The sequence below is a fragment of the Doryrhamphus excisus genome, chromosome 2 (genome assembly GCF_030265055.1).
Source record: "Doryrhamphus excisus isolate RoL2022-K1 chromosome 2, RoL_Dexc_1.0, whole genome shotgun sequence".
Lineage (NCBI taxonomy): Eukaryota > Metazoa > Chordata > Actinopteri > Syngnathiformes > Syngnathidae > Doryrhamphus > Doryrhamphus excisus.
Genome location: NC_080467.1, coordinates 16,634,541 through 16,652,384, shown reverse-complemented (window position 1 = coordinate 16,652,384; position 17,844 = coordinate 16,634,541). Strand labels below are relative to the sequence as shown.

At 41.5% G+C, this 17,844-nt stretch overlaps 1 protein-coding gene across 1 annotated transcript in view; it reads right to left on the bottom strand.

The window, feature by feature from the left end:
• The window catches only part of si:ch211-196i2.1 (collagen alpha-1(I) chain), a 120,948-nt gene that overhangs the window by 5,011 nt on the left and 98,093 nt on the right, over positions 1-17,844 (bottom strand). Inside the window, exons 27-46 of the mRNA XM_058051856.1 lie at positions 16,615-16,668; positions 15,079-15,123; positions 14,697-14,750; positions 11,692-11,736; positions 9,588-9,641; positions 9,250-9,303; positions 9,113-9,166; positions 7,211-7,264; positions 6,264-6,317; positions 5,501-5,545; positions 4,419-4,463; positions 3,179-3,286; positions 3,031-3,084; positions 2,873-2,926; positions 2,692-2,745; positions 2,444-2,551; positions 1,568-1,621; positions 1,383-1,490; positions 893-946; positions 708-761 (exon numbers count right to left, since the gene is read on the bottom strand). Coding sequence (XP_057907839.1) covers positions 708-761; positions 893-946; positions 1,383-1,490; positions 1,568-1,621; positions 2,444-2,551; positions 2,692-2,745; positions 2,873-2,926; positions 3,031-3,084; positions 3,179-3,286; positions 4,419-4,463; positions 5,501-5,545; positions 6,264-6,317; positions 7,211-7,264; positions 9,113-9,166; positions 9,250-9,303; positions 9,588-9,641; positions 11,692-11,736; positions 14,697-14,750; positions 15,079-15,123; positions 16,615-16,668 — 1,206 coding nt within the window. The remainder of the gene's footprint in view (positions 1-707; positions 762-892; positions 947-1,382; positions 1,491-1,567; positions 1,622-2,443; positions 2,552-2,691; positions 2,746-2,872; positions 2,927-3,030; positions 3,085-3,178; positions 3,287-4,418; positions 4,464-5,500; positions 5,546-6,263; positions 6,318-7,210; positions 7,265-9,112; positions 9,167-9,249; positions 9,304-9,587; positions 9,642-11,691; positions 11,737-14,696; positions 14,751-15,078; positions 15,124-16,614; positions 16,669-17,844) is intronic.

The window sequence follows — 17,844 nt, the reverse complement described above, 5'->3', positions numbered from 1 at the left end:
ATGAGGTCAACATCGACAGACTTACTGGCTCATAATGGCGACTCATAAAAATCATCCAAATTGAAGTATTTTCAAAAGGTTACAGATGACTCCAGGAAGAAGTACTTGTGTCGGTATCTTCTTACATTGTATGTCCAATATCCATCACTGCTACATAAAATTCAGGGTAAGGCCATGTGAACATGTCCCATTTACCGCCATTCATTTTGTCAATAGGACAAATGAATGGAGAATTCTGAGTAATACCCAATCTGCCCAAAGAGAAAACAAATATATTTACTTTGATGATGATGATGCTGTATAGAAGTTCATTATACTCAATATTTCCAGGTCAACCTTTTTGCAATTAGACTAGAAATTGCACATTTTCCGAAATTTTACAAAAGTTGAGGTGGCACCCATAAATCTCAATTGTTTTCCTCAAAACTTTACAAAAGACATTTTTATGTTCATTAGAAAAAAATGGAATGCCCGCCAAATTGATATTATGAAATTAAAATTTCCCATTCAAATTTGATGCACCCTAATATACATATATACAACAATCAACAACGTATGACCTAAAACGAGTAAAGTAAATTTTAATGCAAAAACATTAAGATTAAGATTAAGATTGCTATACAATCACCTCAGATTCACCAATTCAGCTTAGTTTGTGTTTACTTTTTGCTGGTTGGTAAACGTAATGGAATTAAAGATCTGATCACCTTCTGTCCCTGAAGTCCTATTGGCCCCAGGGGTCCAGAAGTTCCAGTACTTCCCTGGGGGTTGAGCAATCACATCATAGAAACACAATTCAGCATCATTATAATAATGCAAAACACACAAAAGCTGAACATAGTAGGTACTGAACTCATTCTTTTCTTTTTGAATTGAACGCACACATACTTACCTCTAACCCCATCAGACCTGCAGGGCCCACTTCACCTATAAACCCTGGTTCACCCTATTAACGAAAGAGGACAGTAACATCAGAAAATTTCTTTTAACACACCATAACTGTGTGCTATGTATGTAAGCATTTGCTTCGACAGTCGGTCCGGACAAAAAAAAATTACAGTATATAATATACAGTAAAACCTCAGTTAGAGGCCGCCCTAGTTAGCGTGATTTTCACTTAACAAACAAAAAAATTGCGGCAAAAAATTTCAGCCTTGATTTGTGAATATTTTCTGTTAGCGAAAAAGAAAGTTAGCCCGTCTATGATGTCATTAGTGTTGACTCTTAAAATGTTAAGACAAAACATGTGTCTTTGGGAACAGTCACAAAAGTCAAAACAGTAACCTTTAATGTTCATTTAACTCTTTCATTCTGCTTGTATTTACAGTTGTCCCTCATTTATCGCAGTGGAAGGATTTAAAGTTAAGTAAAAATGGGCTCACTATTAATCCAATGTTGCCTTTCTCTCCCTTTGGGCCTCTTTCACCATTTTTTCCAAGTTCTCCCCAGATGCCTTCAGGACCAGAGAATCCCAGGAGTCCAACCTCACCCTGCCGCCAACAAACAGTCAGATTAATGATGGTTAATTCAAACATAGATTGGCATTTACTTGAGAGACAATTAAGACCTTATTTCCTTTAGAACCAGGATCTCCTGCTTCACCTGGATGGCCGACATCTCCCTGCAGAAGAAGAGTGAACAGCAACTCGTCATGTCTGGTATATCAGACATTTGTGGTGATTGTTTTTTAACAGTTTATTCATTTTCTACCACTTTTCCTCACAAGGGGGGGGCGCAGCTTATCCCAGCTGTCTTCGGGCGAGAGGCGGGGTACACCCTGGACTGGTCGCCAGCCAATCACAGGGCACATATAGACAAACAACCATTCACACTCACATTCATACCTATGGACAATTTGGAGTCGCCAATTAACCTAGCATGTTTTTGGAATGTGGGAGGAAACCGGAGTAACCGGAGAAAACCCACGCATGCACGGGGAGAACATGCAAACTCCACACAGAGATGGCCGAGGGTGGAATTGAACCCTGGTCTCCTAGCTGTGAGGTCTGCGCTCTAACCACTCGACCGCCGTGCCACCGTGTATCAGACATTTGTGGTGATTTTTTTAACAGTTTATTCATTCATTCATTTTCTACCGCTTTTCCTCACAAGAGTCGCGGGGGTGCTGGAGCCTATCCCAGCTGTCTTCGGGTGTGAGGCGGGGTACACCCTGGATTGGTCGCCAGCCAATCACAGGGCACATATAGACAAACAACCATTCACACTCACATTCATACCTATGGACAATTTGGAGTTGCCAATTAACCTAGCATGTTTTTGGAATGTGGGAGGAAACCGGAGAACATGCAAACTCCAGACAGAGATGGCCGAGGGTGGAATTGAACCCTGGTCTCCTAGCTGTGAGGTCTGCGCGCTAACCACTAGACCGCCCTCAACAGTTTATGATCTGCATAAAAAAAAAAAAGACAAGACATGGACCAACCTCGTTACCGATGGATCCTGGTGGTCCCTGTAATCCTTTTAGACCCCCAAGTCCTCTCTCTCCCAGCGACCCTGGAGGACCAGGTTTTCCAAAAGGTCCTGGGTCTCCCTGTCATAAAATGAGCGGCAAAGTTGGCCACCATGTTGGACTTAATTGCAAGCTATGAAGTCATCCTTTTCAGGAGGAACCTTTACATTTTGTAAACACTGACATAAAACTTGTGGGATGTTGCATCTGTGTTCACTGACCGGGTCTCCTTTGGCTCCTGGTGGTCCGTCATCCCCTGTGTGGCCTGGAAGGCCCTGACAGATGAAACGGGCATCATTTAGAAGTCAAAGTAGAATTGCAAAGTCAGGGCATTAAATTGCAAATATAATGATAATATTAATAATACACCAACATAGAGCAACAACTCATATGGAGACCAACCTGTTGGCCATCAAGTCCAATAGGGCCAGCATCACCACCTACGCCAGGTAAACCCTAAAGGTGAGTGTTCATTTGAAAAGTTGAACCACTAGGGATGTGAATACTCCTATGTTCTATGTAGTAATATTCCTATCACTATTACTATTACTGCAAGTGACCTTGTCCCCTCGTTCTCCCGCTTCTCCTATTAATCCAACAGCACCTTGAAGGCCCTGGAGAGACCAACAAACAAATAAATCGTACTATATTTTTAATTTTAATAATATGTAACACAAAAGCAGCAGTTGATGGTAAATACCCACTCACTGAGATTCCTGCTGGCCCTTGAGGGCCATGAGGTCCAGGGGGCCCATTACTTCCTCTGGGTCCTGGTTTCCCAGTGGCTCCATTGTCACCCGGTGGCCCTGTAGCACCCTAGAAATAAAGAAAGGTAACAATAATGTACTTTTTTTTTTCCAACATAACAGCTACAATAAAGCAGAATTAATATTATCCGTTACAATAAATGTCTTTAATGGTCTTCCATCTGAACTGCAAATATTGCTAATGGGACTACTCCCTCCTTCCTGAACCTCTTTGAGGTCACTTGAAAATCAAGCTTCTTGGCCTTGCTCAAGTCCTACAGCATAGTTATGGTTTTGCTGTTAATACTATAACCCGGCTGGACTAACATGATTGATAGAGTTGATACCAGCTACTTATAGGTTATCACATGGTTTGTCTGGTATCAGGCCAGGTATCATGCACCCAAGTGTCAGTATCAGCCCGAGACCGAAGGTATGATACTGCGCCTGATACCAGACAAACCATGTGATGATCTTATTATCACATACTATTTAATCATGAGCTTATTATCACGTACTATTTAATCAAAAGACCATTTTGTTTCCAGAAAATGTTCAGTTTATTACATGTATTATATCTAAACAGTGTAAACACAATAATATTTCAACAATAATATTTTATCAACAGTCTTATCTTATCAATGTCTGACAATTAAAGTTCCATTAATCAAGTTTGGGTTTTTTGGTGACTGGAGAAGCACTAGGCACTAAGCACTCGTGCGCTGTTCTCTGATTGGTTGTTTCACGGGCACGATACCAGAGCAGTGCGCTCTGAGTGGACAGCTACGGGGGCTGATACTGGACATGGTTAAACTCTATATTTTATCAGTATCACTGCCCTGGGCTTTGACACAGTATTATTTCGGCCTTTTCCCGTATCATTCATGGGCGGTTTCTAGGGTACAGGGCCAATTAATACTGTAGTATGTGATAATGCCGTTTAAATGTGTGTTTAAGAAAGCTGAATCCTACTGTGTTCAGTGTTTACATTTCAATTAATATTTGTTTAAACATGAGACCTGTAATATTTGTTATCATGGTGATTTTTTCATGTAAATTGAGGGATCAAAAGCAGTATCGGCCACAAATATCGGCCCAAGCAAAATCGGCCATCGGCTAAGGGTGAAAAAAAACGGTATCGGCATCGGCCCCAAAAAAACCATATCGGTCGATCCCTGGTGGAAATGACAACTCTGACTCACTTGTGCCCCCTGAATCCCTTTAGGACCGTCACCGCCAGGTCTACCCTGGGGAAATAAAACAAAACAAGGCATTCATGAGTAAACAAAAACATCAACAAGCCATTTTCCTTTAAGTCTTTAAAATCTCAAATTGTTGTATAGTGCCCAAATTGATGAAATGAGGGTAGAACAGAGTCCAAAGTGTAGTGATTCAAATCCCCCCAGAGATGGTAATGAGGTCTGACTGCAGGTCTTGCATCACAGGCTGATGCAAAAGGTGGGATGTACAAAGTAACCACGATGACGCAGGAGAATTCACGTGGCAGATGAGAAGGGTGTATTCCCACAGCTAAACGTTCAATATCTGGTGTATGAATATGTCCGCCTATGACCACCTATCATTCACGAAAAATGTCAGAGTGACATCTGCCCAATGGTCCACAATGGTGAGGTCCTATCTAAGCTACGTATTATAATAAACCCACCACAGCATAGGTATTTTTCTCAGTGGATGTTTAGCTTTTTGCTAATCCACACATCTAGGAGACCTGAGTTCGATTCCCGACTCGGCTATCTATGTGTGGAGTTTGCATGTCCTCCCTGTGCATGTGTGGTTTTCTCCATATACTCCGGTTTCCTCCCACATTCCAAAAACATGCTAGGTTAATTTCCGACTCCAAATTGTCCATAGGTATGAATGTGAGTGTGAATGGTTGTTTGTCCAAAAAAATGTATTGTTAATGAACTTTCATTGTATTGTTTCTTTATTACTTACAATTGTTTTTTCTTTAGTATGTAGTATGTATGTATCTTTAGTGTTAGTATGTGGGCTGCATGGCTAACTAGTGGTTACCACGCAGGCCACACAGCGAGGAGACCCGAGTTGGATTCCACCCTCGGCCATCTCTGTGTGGAGTTTGCATGTTCTTCCCGTGCATGCGTGGGTTTTCTCCGGGTACTCCGGTTTCCTCCCACATTCCAAAAACATGCTAGGTTAATTAGCGACTCCAAATTGTCCATAGGTATGAATGTGAGTGTGAATGGTTGTTTGTCTATATGTGCCCTGTGATTGGCTGGCTGGTAGAAATGCACTTGCTTCTCACCCTTGGTCCTTGAGTTCCTTTCTCCCCAGCTTGTCCTGGTGGACCCTAAAAATAAAAGACAACCAAACAATGTTTTTTCCATCTTGAGCTACTACTCTCTTGGCTTACATCAGGATCCAGGATTTAAAAAAATCTCACCCCTTTTCATCAGCTGTAAGAAAAGGAAACACTGTCGAAAATGCTTGTTTGCCTCCACAACGGCAGTTTGATGACTCCAAACCAACCCGCATATCATCCCCTCCCAACCTAAATAACTAACTAAACATCCCACCCACCAACACAGACAACCATGAAACACCAACCTAATCCCGAACGTTTACCCCCCACCCCGAAAGTGTCCCAAAGTTCCCCTAAGAGTCTAAGTTAGTCTTCAAGACAGAGGTGAAAGCCGCAGTTCCACTCACGGACGCGCATCCACTTGTTAATCCACCTGGTGTTAATCCCTTGGTCCGGAACCTTGCGCAAAGTCCAAAAGCTCAAGCACGAGAGAAGGGAAAAAGAAATCCCATCAGATGATGACAGATTGACAGATTGGTCCTCGTGGCTCGAACGCAGACTCCCAGGATCCCCTTGGCGTGTGACGTCCCTACCACTACAACTCCTGTAAATGTTCCCCTGTACCAAGACCATGACAGCAGTTTTCCTACAGCTGAGTCTTGAAATACAGTGACGCGCTTACGGACCCCAGTACCCCTACTGATGGACTTTTGTGGCCATTACAGTGTAAAATCAAAAAGCATTGGTAACTACTGTATGCACTTACCGGAGGCCCCGGCTTTCCAACCGGCCCTGGCAAGCCTCGCAAACCCGTCTCTCCCTGGTGAAGAAGACATATCACAGTGATTTTACCATTACAGTACATCAACAAGTACATCTCAGTACTTGTGTCACTTGATTAAGTCTGTATTTACTTTGACACCACTTTGGCACACAGTAGTGGAAATAATCATTTGAGTATAATGTATGTGTGTGAATGAGAGGGACCCAAGTAGAAGAGTGAGGTTACAGGGAGAAGAAATACAGAAGGTGGAGATTTTTAAGTACTTGGGGTCAACAGTTCAGAACAATTGAGGTTGTGAAAAGGAGGTGAAGAAGCGTGTGCGGGCAGGATGGAACCGGTGGAGAAAAATGTCAGGCGTGATTGAAGAGTTTCAACTAAAATGAAAGGTATACAAAACTGTGGTGAGACCAGCCATGTTTGATCTACAGACAGTGTCACTGAGGAAAAGACAGGAAGCAGAACTGGAGGTAGCAGAGATGCGGATGCTGAGGTCCTCAATGGGAGTGACCAGGATGGATAGGATCGGGGACGAGTACATCAGAGGGACATTACATGTTAGAGGCCTTGGAGATAAAGTCAGAGAGGCCAGACTGAGATGGTTCGAGATAGTGAATATATTGGTAGAAGGAAGTTGCCAGATAGGCGACGTAGAGCAAGACCAAAGAGGAGGTTTATGGATGTAGTGAAGGAGGACATGAGGGTGGTTGGTGTGAGAGAGACAGATGCAGAAGACAGGGTTGGATGGAGGAGATTGATTTGCTGTTTTCAGTAATTATTTCAGTTATTTCAGTAATATGGAATGAGATTTGGAGCTTGGTGAACTTGTTGCACAAACTACCAGGAAATCAAATAATTGTCTCGACCACTATAGCCATTGCCACGAACAACAACTTTAAACATGTTTTAAGATGGTAAAGAGATGTGCCTACCCTCTCTCCGATGGGACCTGGATGCCCACGCATGCCCACGTTACCTGGGATACCCTGATGGTTGAAGCCACAACATTACAGAAGTCAATAATAACCATGAACTACTTTCTTTACAGGGATACTTTATTCAATGGCAATCAGCAGATGTAATGGGTACTATCAGAAATACTTCATTCATTCATTTTCTACCGCTTTTCCTCATGAGGGTCGCGGGGGGTGCTGGACCCTATCCCAGCTGTCTTCGGGCGAGAGGCGGGGTACACCCTGGACTGGTCGCCAGCCAATCACAGGGCACATATAGACAAACAACCATTCACACTCACATTCATACCTATGGACAATTTGGAGTGGCCAATTAACCTAGCATGTTTTTGGAATGTGGGAGGAAACCGGAGTACCCGGAGAAAACCCACGCATGCACGGGGAGAACATGCAAACTCCACACAGAGATGGCCGAGGGTGGAATTGAACGCTGGTCTCCTAGCTGTGAGGTCTGCGCGCTAACCACTCGACCGCCGTGCTGCATCAGAAATACTTGTTGGGGGATATTTGCATATGTGATGTTGGACAGTCATTTGCTAACACATATCCTTTTAAGGGGCGCAGATGAGCTGGAGCCTATCCCAGCTGACAAGAGGTAGGGTATTAAAAAATTCATACTGTGTTAATTCATACTGACTAACATGAACCAATGAGAGAACATCACCACTGATATCCACAAGAGGGTGCTCTCGGCATTGTGACGCTATATGCTGCTACTGCCATTCAGTAATATGGAGTGAGATTGGGAGCTTGGTGAACTTGTTGCACAAACTAGCCTATTATGTTACTTTAGCCCAGGGGTCTCAAACTCATGGCCCGCGGGCCAAATGTGGCCCGCAGGACACTAGTTTGAGGCCACCGCCTTGATATGAAAGTTTAATGTTAGTGCGGCCCGCGCAAGTTTGATATGGATGCTGTATGGTATCATGTACCCAGAAAAAATTATTACTTTTGATTAATGTTCATGTTAAAGGTTAAATAACTGTTAATAGTTATCCTCCCTATCCGTGTGGAAGTGGTAAGTTTTTGGCTATTTAAGTTTAAAGGAAATAACTTGAAGGCTACCGTTTAGGTCGCTAGCTCTCTAGTTTGCGAGTTAGCATGTGTCTCGAGACCCTGCAGTTGTGCAATATGAGTATAAATGTGACTATAGTCATGTTTTGTCATGTCTACAGGGCTCTAATAATGCTTTGTTAATTTTAATCTGAAAAAAATAATTTGTCTACCCACCAACTATATGTGGTTTCTTAAGTTTTTATTATTTGCCGTTTTATTATTATTATTATATTTATTTATTTATTACTGATTGATTGATTTTCTTTATTCTTGATTTGTTTATTTATTTTTCATCTTATTTTGTGTAGAAAAATAAAAAGTAAGATATTTGAGAACAGTGGAATGTTTTATCAGAGCTTTTCTTGTAGAAAATTGGAACCAAAGCGAAGTTTTTTTTAATTTTTTTGTTTTTAATAAATGCGTTTTTTTGGGGGGGAAAACCTGATGCGGCCCAGTCTCACCCAGACCCCACCTCCAGTGGCCCCCAAGTAAATTGAGTTTGAGACCCCTGCTTTAGCCTACCCAGCGTGTACAGTATAGTCTTTATGTGGTCTTTTAGCTGAATAACTTTCATTTCCATATTAAATGTTTGTTTTTCGTCTTGAATTTGTCAAATTAATTCATACAAAGCATATGTAGTGCAACATATACTTGTTTTTTTCATCTTTATTACACTTTTTTTGACTGATACGAGTCATAGTTTGGAAAATACGGCAAACATGCAAGCAGAGAAACATGCAACTTACACACATAGAGGTCCGAGGCATTGTGTTATCTACAGTATATCATAAATGAATCACTTACATACATGCCAACTGGGCCCTGTGATCCCTCCAAGCCAGGTTTCCCTGTAAAACCCTAATACAACACACAAGTTCAATCCCTTCATACAATACTATTGCCTTCTATACACTATGACTGGCTTGTGTCTGTAGACTCACCGTTTCTCCTGGGTCTCCAGGCATACCCTGAGGTCCTGATGGCCCTTGTGGCCCCTTAAAAAGTAAATAAAAAAAAAATCTCCATCACCGCATTGTCATGGCGATTCTCCTCAGTGTATTCGCAAAGTGTGTATTGAGACAATCTGATGTTCCCTATTTCATGCAAAAAGGCTCAAGTATCTACAAAGACACTCCTCTGTGTACTGCCTGGCAATTAGGTTTGTGGGTTATCGCATTTTAAACAGAAGGTTTTTTTTAGTTCACTTCTTACAGCTCAAAGTAATAGCCTTTGAAATATCTGTTAATAATAAGCGAGTACACAGTACATTGTCGCTTACCATAGAACCTGGTTGTCCATCAGGTCCTCTTTCTCCAGAAATTCCTTGAAAACCCTAAAAACAGGACATGCAATATGTCATATATACAGTAAACCTCGGATATATCGGATTCAATTGTTCCCACTGGTTTTGTCCGATATAAGCGAAATCCGTTATATGCGTATACCGGAAAATGTCCGTTTTACGCATATATCGGATTTATATCCGGTATATGCGTAAATCGGATTTTATCCGTTATAAAAAGGCACTTCCTTGACTGTGTTTCCAATGTACCTGGACGCGCAGGCAACGCTGCAAATGCTGCAAATGACGTCGTATAGCGGCCTGTCACGATTCGGTGAATCGGAGCGCCACGATGCGGCCATCCGATATATGCGAGGGAAATTTAATGGAAATGCATTGGAACGGGACTGGAGATTTTGTCCGAAATAGGCGAAATCCGTTATAAAAAATCCGATATATGCAATTAATTTTTATTAGAAATGCATTACAGAAAAATTGGTTCTTTTTTATATGTCCGTTGTGAACGAATTTCCGATATATCCGAGTCCGATATATCCGAGGTTTTCTGTATGTCATATAAACCCCTCACATTTCTGATAAAATTCTATGATTCGATTTCAAGGGACAATGCTAAGGAAACAACAATGTGATACAATGTGTACATTTAATATAATTGACTACACCCCCATGTTGTACTTTACAAATTGGGCTAGTTAGCCATTTTGGGGTCATGTGACTCGTTAGCGTTACAAGGTCTCAGGTGTGAATGCTGTGTGTTAAATTAGGTGTTATGGCTGTCACACACTCATACTGGTCACTGGGAATTATTGTCAAGATCAGTTGAAAAATTGCAATAATTAACATTTTGCATTGTTGGATATAAAGGATGACCAGTCCAGGGTGTACCCCAGGACCTGGGGAAAGCCCCAAGAGAGGACTTGGGGGTCTAAAAGGATTACAGGGACCACCAGGATCCATCGGTAACGAGGTTGGTCCATGTCTTGTCTTTTTTTTTTATGCCGATCATAAACTGTTGAGGTCTAGTGGTTAGCGCGCAGACCTCACAGCTAGGAGACCAGGGTTCAATTCCACCCTCGGTCATCTCTGTGTGGAGTTTGCATGTTCTCCCCGTGCATGCGTGGGTTTTCTCCGGGTACTCCGGTTTCCTCCCACATTTCAAAAACATGCTCGGTTAATTGGCGACTCCAAATTGTCCATAGGTATGAATGTGAGTGTGAATGGTTGTTTGTCTATATGTGCCCTGTGATTGGCTGGCGACCAGTCCAGGGTGTACCCCACCTCTCGCTCGAAGACAGCTGGGATAGGCTGCAGCATGCCCGCGACCCTAGTGAGGATAAGCGGTATATTTAATGCCAAGCTTTGGGAATACCAGGTGGTGTAAGCTCATTACAGGTTGAAGATTTTGTGTCATGATCTGTGTTGGTCATGGTCTGCTGCCTTTTCTCTGCAGTGCTACTCCGACCTACTCCGTCAGTAGGCAGGCTGGTCCTGCACACACGTGTAGCCAATTTGCGCCTAGCCGCTTTTAAACTCAGCTGTCAGACCAGTTCAATGCCAGATTGTCCCTAAAGCTACCCCGTGCTGCACGCCCTGTACTCTGCCACATGTATGACTTCCCTGAGTTGATGCGTTCTGGTTTTTAGTTTTGTTCTAGTTCCGCTGGAGTTGTTCTGCTGTGTTTTTTGTTTGATCTACTGTTTGTTACTTCCTGTGCCTTGTGTCTGTTTTGGCAGTAGTATTTTAGGTTTTGGTGTTTTTTTGTCACAGCTTTGTATGGTCTATTTTTTGTTAGCGTTTGTTACCAGTTTTGTATGGTTTGAACTTTTTCCCTTCTGTGGGCACTCTTAGCTGTAATAAATAAATTAATAAATAAACAAATTTTTTGTTCGGAATTTGCCTCTGCAAAACTTTGAAGCTCTACTTAGAACCTCCTAAAGATCCAACAGTGCAAAATGTAAATTCTTGCAATTTTTCAACTGGTCTTAACATTTTGATCAGGAGTTGATATACATAACCCTAAAAAGACAAGAATAATGTCATAAAGTGAATAAAGAGGTGATAAAACATTCATTTCCCTTACCATCGGCCCTGTATTACCCACAAGGCCAGTCACACCCATGGGTCCCTAATGAAAAAAACATGGAAAAGATTTTTCTCAATAGAAAAGGTTATTAAAATTGCTAACTTACAAAAACCCAAATACCGTCTTTCTTACTGTAGACATGATTACATTAATTTCCGAGGTGGAAGTAGGAATGGCAGTTCTTCCGATACATTCATTTATTTTGTGGCGGCCCGCCACTATTAAATTTGGACCCCCACTGAGCGCTTCGGCACTGACTATTTTGCTTCCTTTTGTTCGATTTGATATAGATCTGTTTTCCCTCGCTTACAAACACATAATAATTGAACTGTCTGTGTAGCTCGTCATCCGTAACGCTGGAACACCAACCAAAAATCTTGTTTTTTTTCCCCATCTACACACTAACACTGAGTTTTTGAAAATCTGGTTAGAGTTTTAAATTATACATACTGTCATCTTATTCCCAACTCCATGACACAGAGAAATTGGACTGCAAGATCTTGTTCTTAAACTTCTTGCTCTTGTTCTTAATCTTGTTCTTAGAAAATGTTCTTAAACTTAATAGTGACAAAACAGATATTATCATCATCAGTACCAAAAACATCACAACACCCACCCATAACTTCTATCTTCAATTTGACAGCGCCACCCTCACTCCATCCCCGCTCATCCGCAACCATGGTATCCTCCTGGACCCCACCCTTTCATTTGAACCCCACATCAAACAGTTAACCCGGACTGCATTTTTCCATCTTAAGAACATAGCCCGACTCCGTCCATCACTTACATTCTCTGATCCATGCATTCATCACAACCAGAATGGACTACTGCAACAGGATTCTCTACGCTACACCTTCCAAAACCCTCAACAAACTACAATATATTCAGAACTCCGCTGCCCGCCTCCTCACCTCCACCCGCTCCCGTCAACACATTACCCCGGTCCTTAAAAACCTCCACTGGCATCCCGTTCCCCAACGCATTCACTTCAAAGTTCTTCTCATCACCTACAAAGCCCTCCATGATCTGACCCCCCCATATCTCACAAACCCCCTTCGCTCCTCAGACTCCAACCTCCTGGCACTCCCCTGTAAGACCAAGCTCCGAACCTGGGGAGACAGAGCCTTCTCCATCGCTGCCCCCACCCTCTGGAACTCTTTGCCCCACTTACTCCGTGCTTGCCCTGACCTTCTCAGTTTCAGAAAACAACTAAAAACCCACCTCTTTAAATCTGTTTTTAATGTCTAACTTTTTATATCTGACTGTTGTGCCCCGCTTTTACTCTTGTTTTAGCTGTGTATTAACCAATGAATGTTGTATTTTAATGTATCTTTTACTCTGTTTACTTGCTTTTATTCAACTCCATTCTTCTGTATCAAATCAAATCAATCAAATCAACTTTATTTGTATAGCACCTTTCCTGCAAAGACATGCAACACGAAGTGCTTTACAGAATTAAAACAATTTCCACAATTAAAGGAAAAAAAAAAACAAAGAAACAAAAGAAAGTCCATACAAGACCCCCCCACACACACACGCACACACACACACACAATCACACACACACGCACACACACAGTATAGAGACATGGCATGGCACTGAGGAACACCACCTTTGGGGCCGTCCACACTGGGAGGAGCTTCAGGCCGTGCCATCGGGGGACCAGCACCCGGGCCCCCCGACTCCGACAGACGGGTGGACCCCCACATTAAAGGGAGGAACCCCCAGCCGGCCGGGTCGAAGGGACCCAAGGATGGCACCCCCTCAGCAGACCCGACACAGCCCCCAGTGTGGAGGACCCTTGTAAAGTGTCTTTCAGTATTTTGAAAAGCGCTATACAAATAAAATGTATTATGATTATGATTATGATGATTATGATTATGATTATGATTATGATTATTATTATGATTGTGATTATGATTATTATTATGATTATTATTATACCCCTTGTCGTCAGGCTTACATCCTAGACTGATCACCAGTCAATCACAGGGCAGATATCCCACTTGTGTTGAGAAGACCTAGTATTTACCAATATTGTTAGACGGGTGAACATGGTTTCCCAGCCTATGGACTGTGGAACCACATGGGAAGGAGGGGGCAACAGTCTCCGGCCAACTATGACACATAGTCCCTCCTGCTTGTCTGAAGTCTACTCTGTGATAGCATTACTACAGAAGCTGCCCAATCCACCTACAGTAAACCTCGGATATATCGGATTCAATTGTTCCCACTGGTTTTGTCCGATATAAGCGAAATCCGTTATATGCGTATACCGAAAGATGTCCGTTTTACGCATATATCGGATTTATATCCGGTATATGCGTAAATCGGATTTTATCCGTTATAAAAAGGCACTTCCTTGACTATGTTTCCAATGTACCTGGACTGGGCAATGAAAAGAGACGTAAGGTAATGAGAATTTAACTTTATTGGACTCTGAGCATAACAAATTGTTAATTAAGCTAGGCCCTGTTACGCCCGTCAGGCCTACGTTATTTCCAATAGTGAGGTTAAGATCTCATTCACTGCTGTGCTAGTATTATTGACGTCACTCACTTTTATATTTGTCCTAAATCTGGAGCCAGGAGAAAGACAACAGCCAGTGACATCAACAAGATTAGCATAACGATGCGGCCATCCGATATATGCGAGGGAAATTTAATGGAAATGCATTGGAACGGGACTGGAGATTTTGTCCGAAATAGGCGAAATCCGTTATAAAAAATCCGATATATGCAATGAATTTTTATTGGAAATGCATTACAGAAAAACGGTTCTTTTTATCTGTCCGTTGTGAGCAAATTTCCGATATATCCGAGTCCGATATATCCGAGGTTTACTGTATTAACCTCACATTCCCACACAAAAAAACAATCCTAAAAAAATATACAGAATATCCTCTTCAACCCACTGCTCAGACAGTATGACAGTAGATAACCACCAGAAACAAAACATCACAGGCATCATTTACAGTTGATTGAAATATGAGAATGGGAACCTGTGTACCAGGCTTTCCTTCTGGTCCCACTGGTCCAGGGTTACCCGCCGAACCCTACAATATATCATTGAAATACAAAAACAGAGACACACGGATATGTTTAGTTTCTAAGACCTGTGGTCTTCGTCGGAAGCCAAGTCAAGTCAAAATGTCCTTCATCGACTGGAGAAAGAAAGGCTTTGACTGGGCTTCTGAGTAAGACAGTGCATGGCGGTCAAAACATGTCAAGGTAAAACAGCATCTAATACACCTAAAGAAAAAATTGTCGGAATATAACAATGTAAATATACTGTATATTCAATAAGAAAACATTGCACTCATTGGAGCTAGACATGCATTAACTATCCGTACATGTAAACAGATTTCTGACAAGCAACATTACCGATGGTCCTGGTTGGCCGCTGTGTCCCCTTTGTCCCGGACGACCCTGCGGAAAGTAAAGGCACCACTCACACATAAACTCATAGGAAAACTATTGTCATGATCCGTTGTGCTGCTTTGCTGCCGTCTGCCTGTTTTTAGTTGCAGTGCACCCCCGAGTGTCAGGCTTTTTTCCTGTGCCTCCCTGCCTTGTGTTACGCCGTTGTTCTTTTTCTGGTCAACTCTGTATCGTGTTTTGTGAGTACCTTTTCTTACCTGCTCGGTTTCTCCGACAGCAGTTAGTTTGCAAGTACAGTAAACCTCGGATATATCGGATTCAATTGTTCCCACTGGTTTTGTCCGATATAAGCGAAATCCGTTATATGCGTATACCGGAAAATGTCCGTTTTACGCATATATCGGATTTATATCCGGTATATGCGTAGATCGGATTTTATCCGTTATAAAAAGGCACTTCCTTGACTATGTTTCCAATGTACCTGGACGCGCTGGCAACGCTGCAAACGCTGCAAATGACGTCGTATAGCGGCCTGTCACGATTCTGCGAATCGGAGCGCGACGATGCGGCCATCCGATATATGCGAGGGAAATTTAACGGAAATGCATTGGAACGGGACTGGAGATTTTGTGCGAAATAGGCGAAATCCGTTATAAAAAATCCGATATATGCAATGAATTTTTATTGGAAATGCATTACAGAAAAATCGGTTCTTTTTTATCTGTCTGTTGTGAGCGAATTTCCGATATATCCGTTGAGTAAATTGACTTGTGAGCACCTTCCATTGGATTCAGAGCTGGATTTCCCACACTTTCTATTTAAATCCATCCATCCATTTTTTTATGCTGCATATTACGTATTAAAATGTTGTCAAAGGCAAGATGATGGATTCAAGACTAAAGGAGTATTCTGACGCTCAACCAACCCAGACTTTGTGCTCAGGGTGTAGCTCAACAAAACCGAGATTCCACAAACAGAACTAGATGGTACCGCAATGGTTATCATCAGCTAACTTTCGTCAAGTCCGGTTCACAGCTTTGTTGTCAGGGCATTTGACATCATATTATTTGACTTCCGTTCAAAAAAGTAGCCATCGTGTTTGGAGTATATGACGAAAAATGAGTAAGTAATTATCATTGCGTGTTATGACGAGCATAAACAAGTATTTTTTTCCAGTTGATTGATGTCTCAGAGTGCTTATTCCTTCGGAAAATATTATATAAGAAGACCATATAACAGGATGAGTACTCACACAAGGACTGCTGTGACATGTATGTCGCCTGATTATTAACATTTTATATTGCATTTCATTCCTGGTTATTCCTCCTTATTCCTTATAGATGGATGAAATCATTAGGGAATACTCTTTTTATTCATTTTTTTTCTCCAATGTCCCCTCAGAGGTTCTAAATAAATGGTGAGGCATCTCCAAATGAGTTAAACAGTGGAACATAGCCAATTTTAAGATGAAAGCCAGGACATAACCTGGTCAAGACCAGATTATGAGTTAATAATTCCTGTAGAATTCATATAAAGTACCTTGTTCCCTCTGGGTCCCCGCTTGCCATTTCGGCCATCCGGTCCCCTGTTTCCCTATAAGAAGGTTCACATATTAATGAATGTGACAATGAAGAAAGAGCAAACGATTGTAAATTAGGATTAAAAGTCTAAAATACGTGATTTCAAATGTAGCAGCAAAGAGTGGATGTGATATCCTTATGATGCTTGTTAGCTACCTGGAAATCTGTGCGTCAATGTACATCAAGAGAGTGTATATTTGCTGGTCTGAGTGTCTTAAATCGTCATGAAATCATGTTTATCCATATTTAAACCTCATATTACAAATATACAACATAAGGTGGCCAGAAATATTTCAGTATTGAACAAAGCAAAATTTGTTCTCAATCAGAAATCCCTCCACACTATTTATTGCTCTCTGGTTCTACCATATCTTACTTATTGTGTGGAAATATGGGCTAATAACTATAAAAGCAATCTTCACTCGCTAAATGTACTGCAAAAAAGGTCAGTAAGGATAATTCATAATGCCGCCTACAGAGAACATACTAACTACTTATTTCTAAAATCACAAATACTTCAACTTGCTGATATAGTTCATCTTCAAACAGCTAAAATAATGCATAAGGCTAAAAACAACTAATTAGCTAAAAATGTCATCCAATACTTCTCTACAAGAGAGGAGAAATATGATCTCAGGGAAGAAGTACATTTGAAACACTTCTATGCTAGGACTACGTTAAAAAGCCATAGCATTTCAGTATGTGGAATCAAACTATGGAATGGATTGAGTAAGGACCTGAAACAATGCACAACGATGAGCCAATTCAAGAAACAATACAAGCAGTTGATGTTTGCTAAATACAAGGATGAAGAGTCTTGAACCAGTCATGATGTGCTATATATATCACTATATTGACACTTACTATGGTACACATTATGTCATTGGATGGTCATATCACCTCGTATCTCGGTATGAGGTACATTATTAAAAAACAAACAAAAAAAAAAACCCCTTAAACTGTATTATGGAAAGTAGGAAATGAACAAATGTAACAGTTACTGATTGTAAAAGTACCAGATGGAGTGGTAGGATTTAATAAGCTTTGCTTCTTCCTACTCCTTTTGGACATGTGGAACTGTGAACTGATTATGGGATGCACTCAATTGTAATCTGATGCATGTTCAAATGAAATAAAACCATTACCATTACCAAAGTACAGGACTAATTTCAGGCCTCAGATTCTTTAC